Source organism: Aethina tumida, chromosome 5, assembly GCF_024364675.1.
Source record: "Aethina tumida isolate Nest 87 chromosome 5, icAetTumi1.1, whole genome shotgun sequence".
Taxonomy (NCBI): Eukaryota; Metazoa; Arthropoda; class Insecta; order Coleoptera; family Nitidulidae; genus Aethina; species Aethina tumida.
In genome coordinates, this window is record NC_065439.1 from 2,366,388 (window position 1) to 2,393,251 (window position 26,864).

Consider the following 26,864-nt stretch of genomic DNA (forward strand, 5'->3'; position numbering starts at 1 on the left):
TTACGTTTTAATGTGTGGCAATGACTGTCGATAAATAAATAACCTCCACAACAACAATTTCGAACTACAGATTATTGTTGTTAACTTGAAAACAATGGATTTTATTAGTATTACTTTTGTTTTATATGTTTTATATTTTGGACGTCTAGAAAAAGTTTTTTAATAATCTTTGTTGTTTGTTCAATATCTCAAAAATGTTATATAACGTTAAAATAAATAAGTAGAACAAAATAATAGCTGTAGTTTATAAATAAATTATTATATCATTTATTATGCATTTTTATTTAAAATTTCAATCCAAATTAAAAGTGCCAATTTACTCAAAAATTGATTTTTATGAATTTTTTTTTTAATGTGGTTCATGTTAATTCTAAATTTTAAAATATAAATAAATACATACTTTAAAAAATCTAAAAAAAATGAGAAATTATTAAAAAATATAAAAATAAATGAGTTATATAATATTTAAATAAATTTTTTGGTAATTTTTCTTTTAATTTTACGAAAAATATTGATGAAAAAACAACACATAACTTTAAAAAAAAAAAAATCTAAAAATTCAAATACATAATTCAAAAAATCCAGAAAATAAGATATTGTTAAAAAACAAGAAAATTAGTGATAATAAAATATTTAAAATAAATAAGTAATACAAAATAATTTAATAAATAAATTATTGTATTATTTATTATGCATTTTTATTCAAAATTTCAATCCAGATTAAAAGTTCCAATTTACTCAAAAACTGATTTTAACTGTCTAAATTTTAAAATATAATTTTAATTAATACCGATATGTAATAAATAAATGTACTAAAATTTTTAGTATTTTTTAAAATTAAAATAATTAATTTACATATTGAATCTTTTAAATTATTTTTCTTTTTTTAATATTATTTTAATTTTTATATTTTTTAGTTGTTTTTTTCTTTTTTACATCTATATTTATTCACAGAACTAAATAAAATCATTAATAATATATAATCTACTAATTTTTATATACTTTTTAACATTACTTTATTTTTAGAATTTTTTTAATTATGTATTGGAATTTTTTGATTTTTTTTTAAGTTGTGCATTGATTTTTCAACAATATTTATTCGAAAAAATACAAAAATTTTGTCAAATTATTTATTTAAATATTGCATTTTCTTTTTTCATATAGATTTATTCGAAGAACTAAATAAAATCATTAAATTATTTGATATAAATATTATAAAATCAACTAATTTTTATATTTTTTATCATTATCTTATTTTATGGATTTTTTAAATTATGTATTGGAATTTTGAGAATTTTTTTAAGTTGTGTTTTTAACAATATTTATCCGAAAAATTACAAAAATTTTGTCAAATTATTTATTTAAATATTATGTAATCCACTAATTTTTATATTTTTTAACAATATCTTATTTTTTGGATTTTTTAAATTATATATTGGAATTTTGAGAATTTTTTTAAGTTGTGTATTGATTTTTCAACAATATTTATCCGAAAAATTACAAAAATTTCGTCAAATTATTTATTTAAATATTACATTTTCTTTTTTCATCCAGATTTATTCGAAGAATTAAATAAAATCATTAAATTATTTATTATAAATACTATAAAATCAACTAATTTTTATATTTTTTTATCATCATCTTATTTTATGGATTTTTTAAATTATGTATCGGAATTTTGAGAATTTTTTTAAGTTGTGTATTTATTTTTCAACTATATTTATTCGAAAAATTACAAAAATTTCGTCAAATTATTTATTTAAATATTACATTTTCTTTTTCCATATAGATTTATTCGAAGAACTAAATAAAATCATTAAATTATTTGTTATAAATACTATAAAATCAACTAATTTTTATATTTTTTATCATTATTTTATTTTATGGATTTTTTAAATTATGTATTGGAATTTTGAGAATTTTTTTAAGTTGTGTATTTATTTTTCAACAATATTTATTCGAAAAATTAGAAAAATTTTGTCAAATTATTTATTCAAATATTAAATTTTCTTTTTTCATCCAGATTTATTAGAAGAATTAAATAAAATCATTAAATTATTTATTATAAATATTATATAATCCACTAATTTTTATATTTTTCAACATTATCATATTTTTTGGATTTTTTAAATTATGTTATGGAATTTTTAGAATTTTTTTAAGTTGTGTATTGATTTTTCAACAATATTTACTCGAAAAATTACAAAAATTTTCTCAAATTATTCAAATATTATTTTTTTTTATCCAGATTCATTCGAAGAATTAAATAAAATCGTTAAGTTAGATTTTTTAAATAATGTTTGAATTTTTAAAAAGTTAAAGAGAGAACCTTAAAAAAATTATAAAATGCCTAAATTAAAAAAATTGAGTTCTTCTGTATTTAACCAAATAATTCATTAATTTTAATATTTTTTAAATAAATAAAATGTGCAATTTATTAAAAAATATATAATTTAATAACGTAAAAATTTTCTGAAATATTAAAGTATTTTTGTTAGTTGATTTTATATTTTTAACTATTTTTTATCTGGTCACATTTGGAGACATTTATTGATAGATGGACAAGTGACAAAACAAAAAATTATTATTATCAAAATCGTAAAACGTGTGTTTACAGTGAGTCCCACGAATGTCAATCTTCATCAGCCATTCCAAGTTTCTATTTAAATCAGCACATTGACGCTTTATCTAAATCACCCATACTATCTATCCTATTTTTAAAAAAACGCAAAACAAACATGTTTACAACGTTATCTGTCGTATTTTTTATTCGAAACCGTTAATTAACATTTTCGTTCCATTTTTGCCGATTCGATTCATCGTTCTGACAATGTTTATGAATGAGATTAATTCCCAATCGTGGTGCATGATGCAACAGTTCCGTTTAAATTTGCTCCGATGGCATAAGCGTTATTTTTAAACCCGCTGGAAATCTGCACTTTAATTAAAATCTAAGTTATTACTTAGTTGGTGAACTTATTTTCGTCGCCATTGTGAATAATCGATTAATTTCAGTCCTCGGATGGATTTTTAATTTGTCAAACTGCGTCAGAATTGCGGTCGTGTGTGGGAGAAATTAAAACTGGTGACGAAAATCGGCGATTAAAATGAAATAACGAAATCCATGAAGTGCTGACGTCAAGAAAAACACTCGTTTCGGATGAATTGTTGTATAATTGAATTGGGTTTAATTGAATGGGTTGTTCGTTACGTAAAATTCATTCATGTTGTGCAATTAAAATGATTTATTGGTTCGTGATAATGTTTTGTTAACTTTTCTTCCACAAATTCGACAATAATAATAAAAATTTTATGAATAACCGTCTCAAAATTATACTTGAACTTATACATATTTGAATTAAATTTTTAAAATGTTAAATCTATTATTAAAAATTCTAATAAGCAAATTAATAAAAAATATTTTAAAATATCTTAAAATATCTTAAAATATCTTTATAAATATAAATAATTTTTTGATAAAAATTGATGAAAAAATAATACACAAATTAAAAAAATTAAGGTTGTGTAAAAATAATAATTTTTTTAATTATAATTTAAAAATTAATAGATTTTATATAATTTAAGTAATTTATTGAATCTTTGATTCTTTGAATATAGATAAAAAATAATGCAAAAAATTTTAAAAATTCAAATACATATTGTCAAAAATCTAACCTAACCTAATTTAACCCAACCTAACCTAACTTAATCTTTTTTTTAGAATTATACTATTTTTTCATTTACATTTTATTTATTTAAAAAATATTAAAATTATTGAATTATTTGTTAAATACAGAAAAACCCACATTTTTACGAATTTTATAAGTTTTTTAATGTTATAATAAAACTTATTTTTAATTTGTGATTTTTGTTGATTAATTATGTTAATTTTAAAACTCTCAAATTGTTAATATTATATACTTAAATATTTATTTAAACTATCCTAACCTAACCTAACCTAACCTAACCTAACCTATTTTTTAAAATTATATTATTTTTTACTTACATTTTATTTATTTTAAAAGTATTAAAATTATTGAATTATTTGTTAAATACAGAAGAACCCATTTTTTATGAATTTTATATATATTTTTTAAAAATCTATTAAAACTTATTTTTAATTTGTGATTTTTGTGGATTAATTCTTTTAATTTTAAACTCCCAAATTGTTAATATTGTTTTATTTTTTTAGATTTTTATAATTATATACTTAAAATTTTTATTTAAACTTTCCTAACCTAACTTAACCTAACCTAACCTATCCTATTTCTTAAAATTATATTAATTTTTTTTTCACTTACATTTTATTTATTTTAAAAGTATTGAAATTATTGAATTATTTGTTAAATACAGAAAAACCCACATTTTTACGAATTTTATAAGTTTTTTAATGTTATAATAAAACTTATTTTTAATTTGTGATTTTTGTTGATTAATTATGTTAATTTTAAAACTCTCAAATTGTTAATATTATATACTTAAATATTTATTTAAACTATCCTAACCTAACCTAACCTAACCTAACCTAACCTATTTTTTAAAATTATATTATTTTTTACTTACATTTTATTTATTTTAAAAGTATTAAAATTATTGAATTATTTGTTAAATACAGAAGAACCCATTTTTTATGAATTTTATATATATTTTTTAAAAATCTATTAAAACTTATTTTTAATTTGTGATTTTTGTGGATTAATTCTTTTAATTTTGAACTCCCAAATTGTTAATATTGTTTTATTTTTTTAGATTTTTATAATTATATACTTAAAATTTTTATTTAAACTTTCCTAACCTAACTTAACCTAACCTAACCTATCCTATTTCTTAAAATTATATTAATTTTTTTTCACTTACATTTTATTTATTTTAAAAGTATTGAAATTATTGAATTATTTGTTAAATACAGAAAAACCCACATTTTTACGAATTTTATAAGTTTTTTAATGTTATAATAAAACTTATTTTTAATTTGTGATTTTTGTTGATTAATTATGTTAATTTTAAAACTCTCAAATTGTTAATATTATATACTTAAATATTTATTTAAACTATCCTAACCTAACCTAACCTAACCTAACCTATTTTTTAAAATTATATTATTTTTTACTTACATTTTATTTATTTTAAAAGTATTAAAATTATTGAATTATTTGTTAAATACAGAAGAACCCATTTTTTATGAATTTTATATATATTTTTTAAAAATCTATTAAAACTTATTTTTAATTTGTGATTTTTGTGGATTAATTCTTTTAATTTTGAACTCCCAAATTGTTAATATTGTTTTATTTTTTTAGATTTTTATAATTATATACTTAAAATTTTTATTTAAACTTTCCTAACCTAACTTAACCTAACCTAACCTATCCTATTTCTTAAAATTATATTAATTTTTTTTTTCACTTACATTTTATTTATTTTAAAAGTATTGAAATTATTGAATTATTTGTTAAATACAGAAGAACCCACATTTTTACAAATTTTATAAGTTTTTTAATGTTATAATAAAACTTATTTTTAATTTATGATTTTTGTTGATTAATTATGTTAATTTTAAAACTCTCAAAATTTTAATATTATATACTTAAATATTTATTTAAACTATCCTAACCTAACCTAACCTATTTTTTAAAATTATATTATTTTTCACTTACATTTTATTTATTTTAAAAGTATTGAAATTATTGAATTATTTGTTAAATACAGAAGAACCCACTTTTTTACGAATTTTATAATTTTTTAAAATTCCATTAAAACTTATTTTTAATTTGTCATTTTTGTGAATTAATTTTTTTAAGTTAAAACTTCCAAATTGTTAATATTGTTTTATTTTTTTAGATTTTTATAATTATATACTTAAAATTTTTATTTAAACTTTCCTAACCTAACTTAACCTAACCTAACCTATCCTATTTCTTAAAATTATATTATTTTTTTCATTTACATTTTATTTATTTAAAAAATATTAAAATTATTGAATTAATTGTTAAATACAGAAGTACCCATTTTCTTACACATTTTATATTTTTTTTTAAGTTTTATTAAAACTATTATTTTGAGGATTAATTCTTTGAGTTTAAAACTGAAACCTTAATATTATTTAGTTTTTATACTTTTATTTTTGAATTTTTATTTAACCTATTCTAACCTAACCTAACTTAACCTAACTTAACCTAACTTAACCTAACTTAACCTAACTTAACCTATCTTAACCTAACTTAACCTAACTTATTCAATACACTAAAAAGGAATATATCAAAAATTATTAATTTTTTTTAAATACATGAATTGATTAAAATAAAAAAAATAAATAAATTTCCTTTTTGATATTTTCAAAAATTCTAAAATTGGCCTAAAAATATTAAAAATACAAAAAATTAAAATTCTTTAAATATTTTAAAAATAATAATTATAAAATATAACATTTATTTTATTTTAAAAGTAAGTATGTTCAGACAGATTTTATCAAAAATTGGCGACAAATTGATATCATAAGAATAATTTAAAAAATTATCTATCTAATGATGTACATTAAATATCAACAAAACTAAAGTGTTATTCTGAATCATACTCACAATTAATGGTATATGTGTGATAAAAACTATTTACTTATTGTTACCTAATAACATTTTGAATTTGTAGCAAATTACCAAAATTAAATACAAACTTAAGGACAAAAGAGCTTCTATAATTAACTTATGACCATCGACTCGACTCTCCAACGAACACACAGAATAATTTTCTGGGCGAATTGTGTTTTGCTACGCCCACGCCATAACGTGGTGTGCGGGGGTGGTATACTGTATACGGCACAGAAATTCCCTTTAATCCATAAATTCACGAATTTGTTACTCGCAAATTCTTATGAAGTTTATGCAAATATACTGTTTAATTAAATAGGTTTTTAAATAATTAGAATTACTGACTTTTGTTTATTATTATTATGGGTTAACTGTGATTTGAATGGAATATTAATAACTCACTCAAATGAGTGGTCTGCTTTAATTAAATGGGATCGTGAATGAAATACTACTTCGCAGGTTTTAATTAAAATTAATATTTTAATCGAGTAAAACACTACAAAAGTTTTATTTAGTTAATCTTCCACCATAAAATTCTTTTTTTATTAATTAGAAACAAACGTTTTCTGCCCCATAAAATTATTTTAACCTAAAGGCAATCAACAATGTTGACAAAAATAATAATAAATGAAGTAATAAAAAAATATCGATGCGATAAAAATCATTTTAAGTCAAAGATAACGAAACTATTTATTTAATTTTATTTTTATCTGTATCAAAAGTATTATTCAATGATGAGTGAAATTACAAAATAGATGAACAAAAAATTATTTATAATTAATAATATTTTAAATTTTATTATTATAATTTAAATTTATAATTAAGTGAAATATTAAAATGAAAAAAATTATTAAAAATGAGAAATTAAAGTATCACAAAAAACAATTTTTATTTACAATTAATAATTTTTGTAATTCTTAATTCAATAAAAATTATTTTAAATTAAGTAAAATATTAAAATAATAAAAAATATATGTTAAATAAAAGTAAAATTTATTAAACATTAGAAATTAAAGTACCACAAAAAATAATTTTTATTTACAATTAATAATTTTTGTAATTCTTAATTCATTAAAAATTATTTTAAGCTAAAAACAACAAAACAAAGTCAACTATTAAATTTAATTATAATAATTCAGGTTTATAATTAAGTATGTGTTTAATAAAAGTAAAATTTATTTAAAATGAGAAATTAAATTACCATAAAAAATAATTTTTGTTTACAATTAATAATTTTTGTAATTCTTAATTCATTAAAAATTATTTTAAGCTAAAAACAACGAAACAAAGTCAACTATTAAATTTGATTATTACAATTCAGGTTTATGATTACGTAAAATATTAAAATAATAAAAAATATATGTTAAATAAGAGTAAAATTTATTAAAAATGAGAAATTAATGTACCACAAAAAGCAATTTTTATTTACAATTAATAATTTTTGTAATTCTTAATTCATTAAAAATTATTTTAAGCTAAAAACAACGAAACAAAGTCAACTATTAAATTTGATTATTACAATTCAGGTTTATGATTACGTAAAATATTAAAATAATAAAAAATATATGTTAAATAAAAGTAAAATTTATTAAAAATGAGGAATTAATGTGCCACAAAAAGCAATTTTTATTTACAATTAATAATTTTTGTAATTCTTAATTCATTAAAAATTATTTTAAGCTAAAAACAACAAAACAAAGTCAACTATTAAATTTGATTATTACAATTCAGGTTTATGATTACGTAAAATATTAAAATAATAAAAAATATATGTTAAATAAAAGTAAAATTTATTAAAAATGAGAAATTAAAGTACCACAAAAGTCAATTTTTATTTACAATTAATAATTTTTGTAATTCTTAATTCATTAAAAATTATTTTAAGCTAAAAACAACGAAACAAAGTCAACTATTAAATTTGATTATAATAATTCAGATTTATAATTAAGTAAAATATTAAAATAATAAAAAATATGTGTTTAATAAAAGTAAAATTTATTAAAAATGAGAAATTAAAGTACCACAAAAGTCAATTTTTATTTACAATTAATAATTTTTGTAATTCTTAATTCATTAAAAATTATTTTAAGCTAAAAACAACGAAACAAAGTCAACTATTAAATTTGATTATAATAATTCAGATTTATAATTAAGTAAAATATTAAAATAATAAAAAATATGTGTTTAATAAAAGTAAAATTTATTAAAAATGAGAAATTAAAGTACCACAAAAGTCAATTTTTATTTACAATTAATAATTTTTGTAATTCTTAATTCATTAAAAATTATTTTAAGCTAAAAACAACAAAACAAAGTCAGCTATTAAATTTAATTATAATAATTCAGGTTTATGATTACGTAAAATATTAAAATAATAAAAAATATATGTTAAATAAAAGTAAAATTTATTAAAAATGAGAAATTAAAGTACCACAAAAGTCAATTTTTATTTACAATTAATAATTTTTGTAATTCTTAATTCATTAAAAATTATTTTAAGCTACAAACAACAAAACAAAGTCAACTATTAAATTTAATTATAATAATTCAGGTTTATGATTACGTAAAATATTAAAATAATAAAAAATATATGTTAAACAAAAGTAAAATTTATTAAAAATGAGAAATTAAAGTACCACTAAAAACAATTTTTATTTACAATTAATAATTTTTGTAATTCTTAATTCATTAAAAATTATTTTAAGCTAAAAACAACGAAACAAAGTCACTATTAAATTTGATTATTACAATTCAGGTTTATGATTACGTAAAATATTAAAATAATAAAAAATATATGTTAAATAAAAGTAAAATTTATTAAAAATTAGAAATTAAAGTACCACTAAAAACAATTTTTATTTACAATTAATAAATTTTGTAATTCTTAATTCATTAAAAATTATTTTAAGCTAAAAACAACGAAACAAAGTCAACTATTAAATTTGATTATTACAATTCAGGTTTATGATTACGTAAAATATTAAAATAATAAAAAATATATGTTAAATAAAAGTAAAATTTATTAAAAATTAGAAATTAAAGTACCACTAAAAACAATTTTTATTTACAATTAATAATTTTTGTAATTCTTAATTCATTAAAAATTATTTTAAGCTAAAAACAACGAAACAAAGTCAACTATTAAATTTGATTATTACAATTCAGGTTTATGATTACGTAAAATATTAAAATAATAAAAAATATATGTTAAATAAAAGTAAAGTTTATTAAAAATGAGAAATTAAAGTACCACAAAAGTCAATTTTTATTTACAATTAATAATTTTTGTAATTCTTAATTCATTAAAAATTATTTTAAGCTAAAAACAACGAAACAAAGTCAACTATTAAATTTGATTATTACAATTCAGGTTTATGATTACGTAAAATATTAAAATAATAAAACATATATGTTAAATAAAAGTAAAATTTATTAAAAATTAAAAATTAAAGTACCACTAAAAACAATTTTTATTTACAATTAATAATTTTTGTAATTCTTAATTCATTAAAAATTATTTTAAGCTAAAAACAACGAAACAAAGTCAACTATTAAATTTGATTATTACAATTCAGGTTTATGATTACGTAAAATATTAAAATAATAAAAAATATATGTTAAATAAAAGTAAAATTTATTAAAAATGAGAAATTAAAGTACCACAAAAGTCAATTTTTATTTACAATTAATAATTTTTGTAATTCTTAATTCATTAAAAATTATTTTAAGCTAAAAACAACGAAACAAAGTCACTATTAAATTTGATTATTACAATTCAGGTTTATGATTACGTAAAATATTAAAATAATAAAAAATATATGTTAAATAAAAGTAAAATTTATTAAAAATGAGGAATTAATGTGCCACAAAAAGCAATTTTTATTTACAATTAATAATTTTTGTAATTCTTAATTCATTAAAAATTATTTTAAGCTAAAAACAACAAAACAAAGTCAACTATTAAATTTGATTATTACAATTCAGGTTTATGATTACGTAAAATATTAAAATAATAAAAAATATATGTTAAATAAAAGTAAAATTTATTAAAAATGAGAAATTAAAGTACCACAAAAGTCAATTTTTATTTACAATTAATAATTTTTGTAATTCTTAATTCATTAAAAATTATTTTAAGCTAAAAACAACGAAACAAAGTCAACTATTAAATTTGATTATAATAATTCAGATTTATAATTAAGTAAAATATTAAAATAATAAAAAATATGTGTTTAATAAAAGTAAAATTTATTAAAAATGAGAAATTAAAGTACCACAAAAGTCAATTTTTATTTACAATTAATAATTTTTGTAATTCTTAATTCATTAAAAATTATTTTAAGCTAAAAACAACGAAACAAAGTCAACTATTAAATTTGATTATAATAATTCAGGTTTATAATTAAGTAAAATATTAAAATAATAAAAAATATGTGTTTAATAAAAGTAAAATTTATTAAAAATGAGAAATTAAAGTACCACAAAAGTCAATTTTTATTTACAATTAATAATTTTTGTAATTCTTAATTCATTAAAAATTATTTTAAGCTAAAAACAACAAAACAAAGTCAGCTATTAAATTTAATTATAATAATTCAGGTTTATGATTACGTAAAATATTAAAATAATAAAAAATATATGTTAAATAAAAGTAAAATTTATTAAAAATGAGAAATTAAAGTACCACAAAAGTCAATTTTTATTTACAATTAATAATTTTTGTAATTCTTAATTCATTAAAAATTATTTTAAGCTACAAACAACAAAACAAAGTCAACTATTAAATTTAATTATAATAATTCAGGTTTATGATTACGTAAAATATTAAAATAATAAAAAATATATGTTAAACAAAAGTAAAATTTATTAAAAATGAGAAATTAAAGTACCACTAAAAACAATTTTTATTTACAATTAATAATTTTTGTAATTCTTAATTCATTAAAAATTATTTTAAGCTAAAAACAACGAAACAAAGTCACTATTAAATTTGATTATTACAATTCAGGTTTATGATTACGTAAAATATTAAAATAATAAAAAATATATGTTAAATAAAAGTAAAATTTATTAAAAATTAGAAATTAAAGTACCACTAAAAACAATTTTTATTTACAATTAATAAATTTTGTAATTCTTAATTCATTAAAAATTATTTTAAGCTAAAAACAACAAAACAAAGTCAGCTATTAAATTTAATTATAATAATTCAGGTTTATGATTACGTAAAATATTAAAATAATAAAAAATATATGTTAAATAAAAGTAAAATTTATTAAAAATGAGAAATTAAAGTACCACAAAAGTCAATTTTTATTTACAATTAATAATTTTTGTAATTCTTAATTCATTAAAAATTATTTTAAGCTACAAACAACAAAACAAAGTCAACTATTAAATTTAATTATAATAATTCAGGTTTATGATTACGTAAAATATTAAAATAATAAAAAATATATGTTAAACAAAAGTAAAATTTATTAAAAATGAGAAATTAAAGTACCACTAAAAACAATTTTTATTTACAATTAATAATTTTTGTAATTCTTAATTCATTAAAAATTATTTTAAGCTAAAAACAACGAAACAAAGTCACTATTAAATTTGATTATTACAATTCAGGTTTATGATTACGTAAAATATTAAAATAATAAAAAATATATGTTAAATAAAAGTAAAATTTATTAAAAATGAGAAATTAAAGTACCACAAAAGTCAATTTCTATTTACAATTAATAATTTTTGTAATTCTTAATTCATTAAAAATTATTTTAGGCTAAAAACAACAAAACAAAGTCAACTATTAAATTTAATTATAATAATTCAGGTTTATAATTAAGTAAAATATTAAAATAATAAAAAATATGTGTTAAATAAAAGTAAAATTTATTAAAAATTAGAAATTAAAGTACCACTAAAAACAATTTTTATTTACAATTAATAATTTTTGTAATTCTTAATTCATTAAAAATTATTTTAAGCTAAAAACAACGAAACAAAGTCAACTATTAAATTTAATTATAATAATTCAGATTTATAATTAAGTAAAATATTAAAATAATAAAAAATATATGTTTATTATATAAAATTACTATAAAAAATAATTTTCATTTACAATTAATAATTTTTGTAAGTACCACAAAAAGCAATTTTTATTTACAATTAATAATTTTTGTAATTCTTAACTCAATAAAAATTATTTTAAGTTAAAAACAACGAAATAAAGTCAACTATTAAATTTAATTATTATAATTCAGGTTTATAATTACCATAATTAATTTCAAATTCTTAAAATTATAATTTATGAATAAATACAAAATATTTGAATTTTATAAGTTTTTTAATTTAAAATTTAGTATAAATGATGAATTCTAAATTTTTAAATTTGAATTTAATTAATGCTAAATTTGAAATTAATATTTTTTTATTAATATTTAAGAGAATATTTGATACATTTAATTTTTTAATTATAATTAATACAAAATTAGTCATAATTAATTTTTTTGTAATATAATTATAGTTTTATTATATCTTTAATGTCATAATGTTTTTTATAATAACGTTTATTTACACAAAAAGTATTTTATGGCAGATAATTTTAATTAAGCCTGGAATTAATTAAGTAACCTTTGTCGGTCGCAACAATCCCGAACCGTTCGGAAATAAACGTCGTATCTTGTAAACAAACAAAAATAGAAACGGAATATTAACAGAAAAGATAAACATAAATAAACGTCCATTCATTTCGTTTTTAATTAGGAAATTATTTTCGTACCACACTTATTTACATTAACTGTAAAAATAGTGTTTTGTTTACGTACACCATTTTTAAAGTGAGTCCTCGATAAAATTATGCAATTCGGAAAATTGACGGTTTTTCATTTGTAATGCCGTAATGTAATGGGCGATTGTTAATTGTTGTTGCGTGTATTAAATAAAAAAAAAGAGTCGCACGAACATTTCGTGAACAATAAAAGTGTTTAACAATGTTGTGAGTTCCGGAAAAAATATTCTACTTAGTTACTTATTGTTCTCAGATTGTGAATGAAAAAAACAAATGGCTAAAAATAGGAATGTTCAAAGTTTCAACTTAAATAATTACCCCACAATTATTTAAATAAACAAAAAGAAAAAAGGATTTTGAAGTGTTGAAGTATCTGATATGTAATGACCCGTTAAAACTAACAATAAATATTTTCCCTGTCGCAGTTTCCTCATCAGAAAAATCGGTGTCACAATTCAGTCGATGACTAAATGAGTTCCCAGAATCCCATCGTCGCCCATACTCCGTCCGGGGAGTTTAGTCAGCTGCCCCGATGGACCCCATTAATAAATTTGTTCATTGTCGCCGCATTTTATGCTTTTAATTGTCCGTGACTAATTTAGAGCGACGCACAAACATGTGCGGCTCATGTTCGTTTAATTGACGGCAATTAATTCGATGACTGAGACCGTTTTGTCACGACCTGAAGGAATAATTCGATTTGATTCGTATCGGGGGTTTCGTTGATTTGATTTAATATCGTGCGATATTCGTCGGTTTTTTTTTTAATGAATGGACTGAACGTTTCTTGGAAACGTGTGTTAATTGGTTCAACCTTCATTCGACAATAAATGCTTTAATTATTTCACAGATTTTGATGAATTTCACAATAGTTTCTTAGAGTAAAATTTTCCATACCCACAATTCGATTGTTTTTTAAAGTTAACCCCAATTTTGTGTCACATAAGGGTGTGTAAAAACTGTATTTTTATCGGAATTCTTATTTAATTACACTAAAAATGAAGTAATTTTTAATTAAACGATGATAACAATTATATAAATCGAATTTTTCGATTTAGGAATTTCGATCAGTTCACACAAACTGATTGATAAACAGATATGCGTGTATATATTTTTTCACTGTCACTTCCAAGGACTTTTCCAATTTAAGCTTGTTTAAAAGCCTAATGTAAATATTTGTGTTTAATAAATAAAAACCAGCATATGTATTTTTATTTAACTTTATTAAACTGCGAAATTTTATTTTATTTTGTTACGTGTTATTCTGTTTTATAAAATATTTTAATATATACAATATTAATATTACATAGCTGTTTCCAAAAATATCATAATATACCGTGTGTTTCATTAATAAAAATATATGTACTTCCTATATTTGGAGATATATGCTCATCATTAGAATTTTAAGTGTCGCAAAAAAATTCACCATTCTTAGAAATTGTATTTTCAACTTTTTTAACACCTTTAAGACAATAGACAATATGACAAAATGATAATATGACAATGACGATATGACAAAATGACAATATAACAAAATGACAATATGACAAAATGACAAAATCACAATATGACAAAATGAAAAGTGACAGTATGATAAAATGACAATGTGACAAAATGACAATATCACAAAATGACAATAACAAAATGATAATAACAATGAAAAATGACAAAATTAAAAGTGACAATATGACAAAATGACAATATAACAAAAAGACAATATGACAAAATAACAATATGACAAAATGATAATATGGTAATAACTATATGACAAAATGACAATATAATATATGACAATATGACAAAATGATAATATAACAAAATGACAAAATGATAAATAATAAAATGACAAAATGATAATATAACAAAATGACAATATGACAAAATGACAATATGGCAAAATGACAAAATCACAATATGACAAAATGAAAAGTGACAGTATGATAAAATGACAATGTGACAATATGATATGATATGATAATATGATGCGTGTTCCATTATGCACATTTTTAGAACTTTAAGTGACTCAAAAAAAAATTCATCATTCTTAAAAATTGTATTTTCAAACTTTTCGTAACACCTTTAAGATAAAATGACAAAATGACAATGACAAAATGACAATATGACAAAATAACAATATGAGAAAATTACAATAAGACAAAATGAAAAGTGACAATATGATAAAATGGCAATGTGACAAAATGACAATATGACAAAATAACAACATAACAAAATGACAATATGACAAAATAACAATTTGACAAAATAACAATTTAACAAAATAACAATATGACAAAATAACAATATGACAAAATCACAATATGGCAAAATGAAAAGTGATAATATGATAAAATGACAATATGACAATATGATAATATGATATGATAATATTAAACTATTATGATATTATATGATAATATGATGTGTGTCCCATTAATAAAAATATATATACTCCCTATATTTAGAGATATATGCACATCATTAGAATTTTAAGTAAGTATTTTCAACTTTTTATAACATCTTTAAGACACTGACAATATGGCAAAATGACAATATGACAAAATGATAATATGATAAAATAACAATTTGACAAAATACCAATGAGACAAAATAACAATATGACAAAATGAAAAGTGACAATATGACAAAATGACAATATTACAAAAAGACAATATGACAAAATAACAATTGGACAAAATAACAATATGACAAAATCACAATATGACAAAATCACAATATGGCAAAATGACAATATGGCCAAATGTTAATATGACAAAATGACAATATGAAAATATGACAAAATGCAAAGTAACAACATGATAAAATGACAATATGATAATATATGATAATATGTAAATATGATATGATAATATGATATGTATGTTCCATTAATAAAAATATATGTCATTAGAATTTTAAGTGTGTATTTTCAACATTTTATAACAATTAAGACAATATGACAAAATGACAATATGGCAAAATGACAATATGACAAAATAACAATATGATAAAACTACATTATGATAATATGACAAAATAACAATATGATAAAATGACATTATGATAAAATGACTTTATGATAATATGACAATATGAGAAAATGACAATATGACTAAATGAAAAGTGATAAAATGATAATATGATTATTACAATATGATTGACAATATGATAATATAATATAATATGATAATATAATATGATAATATGATAATATAATATGATAATACGATAATATGGTAATATGATAATATGATAATATGATAATATGATAATATGATAATATGATAATATGATAATATGATAATATGATAATATGATAATATGATAATATGATAATATGATAATATGATAATATGATAATATGATAATATGATAATATGATATATATGATAATATATGATAATATATGATGATAATATATTATAAACCTAACCATCGATTTTAAATTATGTATTATAATTTTAAACTGAAAATATTTAGTCAACATCTTTATAAAAACAATAATTTTAATTTAAATATAAATTTAAAAACTCGCAGTAGGGAGTGTGGAAAATATTTATACACGTGCACGAATTCAACGACGAAATTATAAAATAATATTTATTCCTATTAGTTTAAATTGTCCCGAATTTACATATAAAACGGGAAATTGTTCCGGGTCGCACCAATTAGGGCAGGTGAAAATGGAAAGCCGTCCCGGCCGTGGCGGCGGCGGCGGCAGCGGCGGCGGCCGGCCCGTCGCCTGGCAACGGTTGCACATCGGGTTCGTCCACGCGACGTGAAAGTAGGTTCAAGCTGCAGGCCGCCGAAACTGCACCGTCCCCGGCCGGGATTTTACTGTCGCCACACAGTGCTGCGAATGCGATTTGAATAATTATCGAGTGTCGTATATTAATTAATTAATTAATTAATTCAGAATTGTTGATTAAAATGTGCAAACTTAAGTATTATTTAGTTTAAAAATTAATTAAGTCATAAAATTCATTTTATTAGTCCGATTAATTCAAATATTTTACTGTTGGACACAATATAATTAGCTTAATTAATTATGAATTTGAGTGAATTGTTGCGGAGACCACTGTGCGGGTTTCGGCCGGATGCAGCCGGGTAGAGGACACGTGCAACCCCCGGGATATACAGTACAGCACGCGTTCCAACCCCGAAACGAAGACGAAAGTAGCTGTGCCACCGATGCCGCCGCCGCCGCCGCCGGAAAACTAGGTCGATCGGCCGCCGTGGTGAGCTATTGACCGCGTCCGGAACATTCGCTGATCCACTTCTTGGGATTATCTTCGGTTGTTAAGTCGTCGTAAGGTTTTGGGGAAATATAAAATGCAATGGAATATTGTCAGATATTGACATTTTTGTTATCATTAAAATCATTTAAATGTAAAATGACAATATGTGGTAATATGATTCATAATAATATATGGTAATATAATAATTTTAAATTACGGTAATATGAAAATATCATGATAAAATGAAATATGAGAAGAAAACATTATTATATGATAATAAATTAATTTGAAAGTGGGATAATATGAAAACATGATATTATGATAAAATGAAAAATGAGAAAACATAATTATATGGTAATATAATAATCTGAAAACATGATATTATGATAAATTGAAAATATAATAAATATGAGAATATGAAAACATAATTATATAGTAATATAATAATTTGAAAACATGATATTATGATATATTGAAAATAAAATAAATATAAGAATATGAAAATATGTTATCATGATAAAATGAAAAATGAGAAAACATAATTATATGGTAATATAATAATTTGAAAATAGGATAATATGAAAACATGATATTATGATAAAATGAAAAATGAGAAAACATAATTATATGGTAATATAATAATCTGAAAACATGATATTATGATAAATTGAAAATATAATAAATATGAGAATATGAAAACATAATTATATAGTAATATAATAATTTGAAAACATGATATTATGATATATTGAAAATAAAATAAATATAAGAATATGAAAATATGTTATCATGATAAAATGAAAAATGAGAAAACATAATTATATGGTAATATAATAATTTGAAAATAGGATAATATGAAAACATGATATTATGATATATTGAAAATAAAATAAATATGAGAATATGAAAATATGTTATCATGATAAAATGAAAAATGAGAAAACATAATTATATGCTAATATAATAATTTGAAAATAGGATAACATGAAAATATAATAATTAAATTTTTTTAAAGAAATTTCACAAATTAAAAATAAATACAATTGAATTAAAGATTAAAGAATATATAATATTTTTATTTTAGTAAAAATGTTTATAAAAAAATTGTAGTTTACAAAATATCTAATAAAATGAATGATATGCTATTTAAAAAAAAAATTCTTTAACTATTTTAAGTGAAATTACATTTAAATTAATTAATTTAACTTTTAAATCACAGATTTTCAAATTAAATTTTTAATATAAAATATTTAACATAAATTGAACATTTATATATTTAACAAATTTAGAATAAATAAATTTAATAAAAATTTTAAAATTTGAACTTTTAATTAATTCTTAATAATACAAAACATATTTTATTATTTGAATTTTCAATGTTATTAAAATATTTAGATTTCTTAATTTTAAAAATATAATTGATGTAAAAAAAAATATTTTTTTCAAACTTCTATTTTATAATAATTATTATTTTTAAAATTATTAAAAATATTATAAATTTCATCAATATTATAAAAACAATATTCTATTATACTAAGAATTTTAATTTACAAGAATTTTTAAGAATATTTATTATAAAAAATAAATTAAAATATATATACAAATTTTTAAAAATGTTTCAATATCTTAATATTATAAAAATATGATGTAATTTAATAACAAATTTATAAATCTGAATTCAATTATTAAATTTTGAAGAAATGTAATGTTTTTAAAATTATTAAAAATATTAGAAATTTCAATATTTTTCTATTTTTCAATTAGAATTTTTTAAATTTATAAAGAAATAAATTTAATGTAATTTTAAAATTTTAATTTAGAAGAATTATAAAGTATTTTTATTATAAAAAACAAATTAAAAAAATACAAATTTCAAAGAAATGTTTAAATATCTTAATATTATAAAAAATTATGTAATTTAATAACAATTTTATAAATTTAAATAATATTATTAAATTTTGATGAATTTTCAGTTTTATAAAAACAATCATCTATTATATTAAGAATTTTTAAAATTTTAATTATAGAAAAAATATTAATAATATTTATTATAAAAAATTTAAAAAAATACAAATTTTAAAAATTTTTAACCATCTTAATATTATAAGAATTATGTAATTTAATAACAATTTTATAAAAACAATCATCATTATATTAAGAATTTTAAAATTTTAATTATAGAAAATATATGAATAATATTTATTATAAAAATAAATTTAAAAAAATTCAAATTTTTTAAAAATGTTTAACTATCTTAATATAAAAAAAATGATGTAATTTAATAACAATTTTATAAATTTGAATAAAATTATTAAATTTTGAAGAAATGTCATATTTTTGAAATTGTAAAAAAATATTAGAATTTTCAATTTTATAAAAACAATCATCATTATATTAAGAATTTTAAAATTTTAATTATAAAAAAAATATTAATAATATTTATTATAAAAAAATTTTTTTAAAAATACAAATTTTAAAAAATGATGTAATTTAATAACAATTTTATAAATTTGAATAAAATTATTAAATTTTGGAGAAATGTCATATTTTTGAAATTATGAAAAAATATTAGAATTTTCAATTTTATAAAAACAATCATCTATTATATTAAGAATTTTAAAATTTTAATTATAGAAAAAATATTAATAATATTTATTATAAAAATAATTTTTAAAAAATACAAATTTTAAAAAATGATGTAATTTAATAACAATTTTAAAAATTTGAATAAAATTATTAAATTTTGGAGAAATGTCATATTTTTGAAATTATGAAAAAATATTAGAATTTTCAATTTTATAAAAACAATCATCATTTTATATTAAGAATTTTAAAATTTTAATTATGGAAAAAATATTAATAATATTTATTATTAAAAATAGATTTTAAAAAATACAAATTTTAAAAAATGTTTAACTATCTTAATATTATAAAAAATGATGTAACATAATTTAATATAAATTTGAATAAAATTGTTAAATTTTGAAGGAATGTACATATTTTAAAAAAATTTGAAAATATTAGAAATTTCAATTTTATAAAAAAAATTCTATTATATTAAGAATTTTAAAATTTTAATTTAGAAACATTATTAAGAATATTTATTATAAAAAATACAAATTTAAAAAAAATTTTAAATATCTTAATTTAAAAAATAACGTAATTTTATAAATTTGATTTGAAATTATTGAAGTATTAGAAATTTCAATATTTCTCTATTTTTCAATTAGAATTTTCGTATTTATAAAAAAAAAATTAAATTTAATATAATAAGAATTTAGAAATTTTTAAATTTAAATTAATTTTTAATAAAATACAATTTAGTCATAAAAAATGATTTAGCATAATAAAAATTTAAAAAATTTTAAAAAAATAATTTTTTAATTCGAATTTTAATTTTGAATTTTATTTGGGATTTTTATTATAAAGAATAAACTAGAAAATACAATTTTTTAAAAATTAATTAATAATATTAAAACTGACATTAATTGTATTATGAACTATAGTTTATTGTACGAGTTATCGAATATTTAAATGTCGCAATGAACTAAAATTAGTTTTGCATTTCAGTCGCACATTATGTGATGTAGTTTGTGGGCGCACCGTTTCCTTTCGCCTCGTCTTCAACTTCCCACACACACACACACACACACATACATACATAAACCGTATGCACAAAGACAACCTCAACCGGAGCCTTAGACGTACCCATCTCGCGATCCGATCCTTCTTAAATATGTACATCCGGTCGGAAGTCACCTTTTCCGGTTGCGCACCTCTAATCGGATTCCATACGAATTATGCATAATTTTGCGTCTGTTTATGTGTCTCAGCACATGGGAAAGTCGTTTTAATTACCCTGCTTCATTTTTATTATTATTATTATTATTAATATTATTATGTGTGTGTGTGTGTTTAATTGGGCTTTATTAAATAATTAAGCTTTGGTCTACACACATTTATTATTTTCAATTTAAATTCTTGTATAGATCAGTCAATTAAATGATTTTATCATTGACATTTATAAAATTAATTGGTGTTTAAAAATCATCGTAGATATAAGATTTGTAATAGTGATTAATTTACAGAATGAAATATCTGATATCTTATCAATTTTATTCAATAAATGTAAATCAACATTGAATTTTTTGAACAATTCTGAATTATCATTAAATTTTGTGTTCAATTAGTTTATTTAAAATTTTCAACATTAATTACATTTAAAAATAGGAAAAATAGAAAATTTCTAAAAATACTAAATTTGTTTAACTTTCAATTTTCCAATTCCACTTCAATTAAATCAATTATAAACCAATAAACATTATTTTTAATTGCTTATTCACATAGGTCAACGTCCTGTTAATTTTCGTCACAAGAAAATTCCTTAGGCAGGAATGAACAGTATCGAAACAAAAATTTATGGCAGCGACACAGTGTTTTGTATGCGACCCGAAATCGTCGTTCTAACGTGAGAATTGATTTTATAATTACTCATCATTAACGGACTACTTCCCGCCAATTACTAATTAGGAAACGCTCAGCTAATAACTTAATGACTGTCAAGTCTATTACACTTCCTTCGTTACACTCATGAATAAATATGTAACATTAAAATGTTGTTGCCGAAATATTTTTTTTTTTTTCATATTTTATCAAAATAATATACAGAGGTTTTATTAATTAAGAAAGACATTTAATGTAAATATTTTGAGATAATAGGTGTATTTTTTTAATTTTCACATGGAAGTCATAATCAAAATTGGTGTTAACGACATCCGTGAAAAGTTTTGAGATAATGTCGTTGCCTACGACATTAAAATTTTGAGACAATATGTAAGTTTTCTAAAATATTTAATTTGAGGTATATTAAACTACCTTTAATGATGTTTCTGGTAAATTTCAAGATAACTGACACTGTTATTTGTGGCACATTATATTGACAATATTCCTGAAAATTTTCGAGATAATGTCGTTTTCTATGAAATTAAAATTTTGAGATAATATGTGTAACTTTTTTATTTAAAACGAAAACCATAATCGAATTTGTCTTTAAAATGTTGGATAAGTACATAATTTGTGATATATTTAGTAATTCAATGCAATTAATATTATTTTATTAAGATAATATATACAGGATGTATCACCAAAATAAGTTCTTTAAAGACTTTAAAAAGTCTCGAGATATTTAGTGTAAATATTTTGAGATAATGGGCGTATCTTTTTAATTTTCACATGGAAGACATAATTAAATTGGACCTTGATGATATTTCTGAAAAGTTTCGAGATAATGTCGTTGTCTACAACATCAAAATTTTAAGATAATATGTACATTTTATAAAATATTTAATTTGATATATATTAAACTACCTTTAATGATGTTTCTGACAAATTTAAAGATAATTGACACTATTGTCTGTGGCACATTATAATTTTGAGATAATACGTGTAACTTTTTTATTTAAAATGAAAATCATAATTGAATTTGTCTTTAAAATGTTGGAAAAGTGCATAATTTGTGATATATTTAGTAATTCAAGGTAATTAATATTATTTTATTAAGATAATATATACAGGGTGTTCTACCAAAATGGGTTCATTGATTAATTTGAAAAATTTCGAGACATTTAGTGTAAATATTTGTAGATAATGGGTATATCTTTTTAATTTTCACATGGAAGACATAATTAAATTGGACCTTGATGATATTTCTGAAAAGTTTCGAGATAATGTCGTTGTCTACGACATCAAAATTTTGAGATAATATGTACATTTTATAAAATATTTAATTTGAGATATATTAAACTACCTTTAATGATGTTTCTGACAAATTTAAAGATAATTGACACTATTGTCTGTGGCACATTATAATTTTGAGATAATACGTGTAACTTTTTTATTTAAAATGAAAATCATAATTGAATTTGTCTTTAAAAAGTTGGAAAAGTGCATAATTTGTGATATATTTAGTAATTTAAGGTAATTAATATTATTTTATTAAGATAATATATACAGGGTGTCTCACCAAATTTGGTTCTTTGATTAATTTGAAAAAATTCGAAACATTTAGTGTAAACATTTGTAGATAATGGGTATATATTTTTAATTTTCACATGGAAGACATAATTAAATTAGCCCTTGATGATATTTCTGAAAAGTTTCGAGATAATGTCGTTGCCTATGACATTAAAATTTTGAGATAATATGTATGTTTTCTAAAATATTTAATTCGGAATATATTAAACTACTTTTAATGATGTTTCTGGTAAATTAAATAATTGAATTAGTCTTTAAAATGAAAAAATATATAGTTTATAATATTATACGTAGTAAGGCAGAAAATATAAATAATATATTCAAGACAGCTTATTATTTAAATTGAAAGAACAGAGCTTGAACATCTCCCTCGAAAACGGGCTCAAAACAGCCGACATCCGCGAGGATATCCTTTTCCGTCGTGACTGTTACTTTTTCATGTCGAAACGAGCTATGTAACCATCTAAAAATAATAACGCTTGTGCATCTCCACTTCCGCCTTTTATTTATTACACACGCGGCCTTTGTTCGACAAATAACAAATAAAACGTTCTCCTTTATTGTTCCAGGTGGATTCCCGTCGTTCAGACAGTCGTTCCCGGAGTGGTGCGACAGCTGTTCGGAGCTGATGGACGCGGACGGGGGCGGGGTGCCGGCCCTGTGCCAGGAGCCGCTGCCGCTGATGGGGCTGAAGTCGCTGAGGATCTCGGCGCCGCCCCACCGGCCCCATCGCAGCTGCGACAGCCTCTCGTCCGCCGCCAACAGCTCCACCGACAGCTCCGACACGGACGACCGCTGCGACAGCTCCCTAGGTACGACTCATAAATCACAAAAAACTATTACTAAACAAAGTAAAATAAATTTTTAGTTGCGCCCTCTGTGTGCCATAGACACAAATGTTAGTTACATCAAAATTCACCACGTCGTTTTGTCTGAAATATGAAATTATATATTTTTTAGCAGTTTCTATTTAAAAAAATAATTTGCAAATTTTTTAAAAATATTTTTAATATTTAATAGCAATAAACTGATAATAGATAATTTTAGTAAAAAGATAAATATCAATAATAAGTAATTCCATCAGCTATAAATATATTGTAAGTACTTAATTTGTTTTTTTTTTATATTTATATTTATAATAAATTTATTATACTAATACTTTTAATTAAATGTTGCACTTTTTCAGTCTTATCGTGCAGCACTTCGTTATCTAACCAGAGAATTATTTTATCATAATTTTTGTGGTAGATTAAAATATTAACTGCATTTTTACTCTGATAAATTACTTACTTAATTTAACAACTCATTCTTCATTATTCTAATAATTCTAATTTAAATACCTAAAAACAATTAATTAAAATAATTTAATCATTCATAATATATTTATAAATTAAAAATTTAATTATATTATTTATTTTTTATTTTTTTAGATTTTTTAAAATTGTTTTTGGTTTAAAATATAAAGAAATCTTCTGAATTTTCAATGTTTGTTGGATAATTTAAATAAGAAAACTGATAATTCCTATTCAGTATTTTTTATATTTTAAATTTATATTATTATATTTTTTTATTTTTTTAATATATTAAAATTAACATAAACAATTAAAAAATATAACAATTATTTTATTTAAATGGAAAACTAAAAACTGTTTAAAATTTTTATTATTAGTTATAAATTAATATACAAAAAAATAAATTCTTTAATTTAGCTAAAAAAATTGGAAAAATATGTAAAAATTTTAATTATTTTAAAATTATAAAATAAAAATAAAAAATTTATAATTTTTAAAATTCAATAAATTTTTAATACTATTTAATTTATTTTAATATAAAAAAATTCAAATTTAAATGAATAAATTTTAAATTAATTTATATTATTTGTTACAAAATTTAAGTTTAAGTTATAAATTAATAATAAAAAAAATTATTAAATTAATTAATTTAAATTAATTTTTATTATTTGTATTTTAATTTAAGGTATAAATCAATAATTAAAAAAATTAAATAAGTATTACATTTACTAATCTGACCTAAATAATAATAATAATATTGGTATTATGCAAAAGAAAATTGAAAAAATAAAAATAAATTTTATAATTTATTAAATTCCATCAATTTTTAATATTATTTAATTTATTTTATTTCAAAGTATTCAAATAAATTTAAATGAAACCTAAAAATGAATAATTTTAAGTAAATTGAGAAAAATATATGTAAAAATTTTAAATATTAATTAAATATTTTAGACGAATTATAAAATAAAAAAAAATATAATTTATAAAATTACATCAATTTTTGATTTATATTATTACGAAAAATTCAAATAAATTTAATAATTTTTAAATTAATAAATATATATATTATAATATATAATATAATATATAATATATTATATAATATTTGACAAGAAAATTGAAAAAAAAATGTAAAAATTTCAGTTATTAAATATTTTAGAAGAATTATAAAATAAAAAAAAATTAAAATTTATAATTTATAAAATTCTATAAATTTTTAACATTTTTTTAATTCATTAAATACAAAAAATTCAATTAAATTTAAATGAAACATAAAAATTAGTAAAATCAATAAATTAATAAGCAGAAAATTCTATTTATTTTAGTTTTATTAATTTTCTGTAAATTTTATAATTTATTTAAATTTAGATAAATTTAAATAGAACCTACTAAATTATAAATTAATTGTTATTATTTATTACACAAATTAAAAATATTAATAAAATATAAAAACATCTAAAAAATTGAAAAAATTCTAAATTTTCTATGCATTAATTATTAAAAATTCAAAGAATTATATATAATAGTTTAATCATTCAAAAAATTGTTCAATTTTTAAATTAATTTTTATTATTTGTTAAAAAATTTAAATTTATGTTATTAATTAATTGTAAAAAACCTTTTAGATTTAAAATATAATTTTGCATAGTAATTGTGTATTAAAAAAAGTTATTAAATAATAAAAACATAAAAAAATTGTAAAAATAAATTTCAATAATGATAATAACTTATAAGATTCTTTACATATTTTGTTAGTTTATTAAACATTTAAAAAATGAACAATTTAAATTCAGATTTTCAATTCAAATTTCAATTTAAATAATTCACGTTCATAGGAATTCTTAATATTTGTGACGTAATGTGAAGTAAAAAAATAAATTGAATTTCAAAAAAATCATTCATTGATTTGTAACATATTGTTTATATAATATTA

At 19.0% G+C, this 26,864-nt stretch overlaps 1 protein-coding gene across 1 annotated transcript in view; it reads left to right on the forward strand.

Annotated features, from left to right (window-relative positions):
- The window catches only part of LOC109601033 (dual specificity protein phosphatase Mpk3), a 41,901-nt gene that overhangs the window by 7,173 nt on the left and 7,864 nt on the right, over nt 1-26,864 (forward strand). The window contains exon 2 of the mRNA XM_020017237.2: nt 24,206-24,448. Coding sequence (XP_019872796.2) covers nt 24,206-24,448 — 243 coding nt within the window. The remainder of the gene's footprint in view (nt 1-24,205; nt 24,449-26,864) is intronic.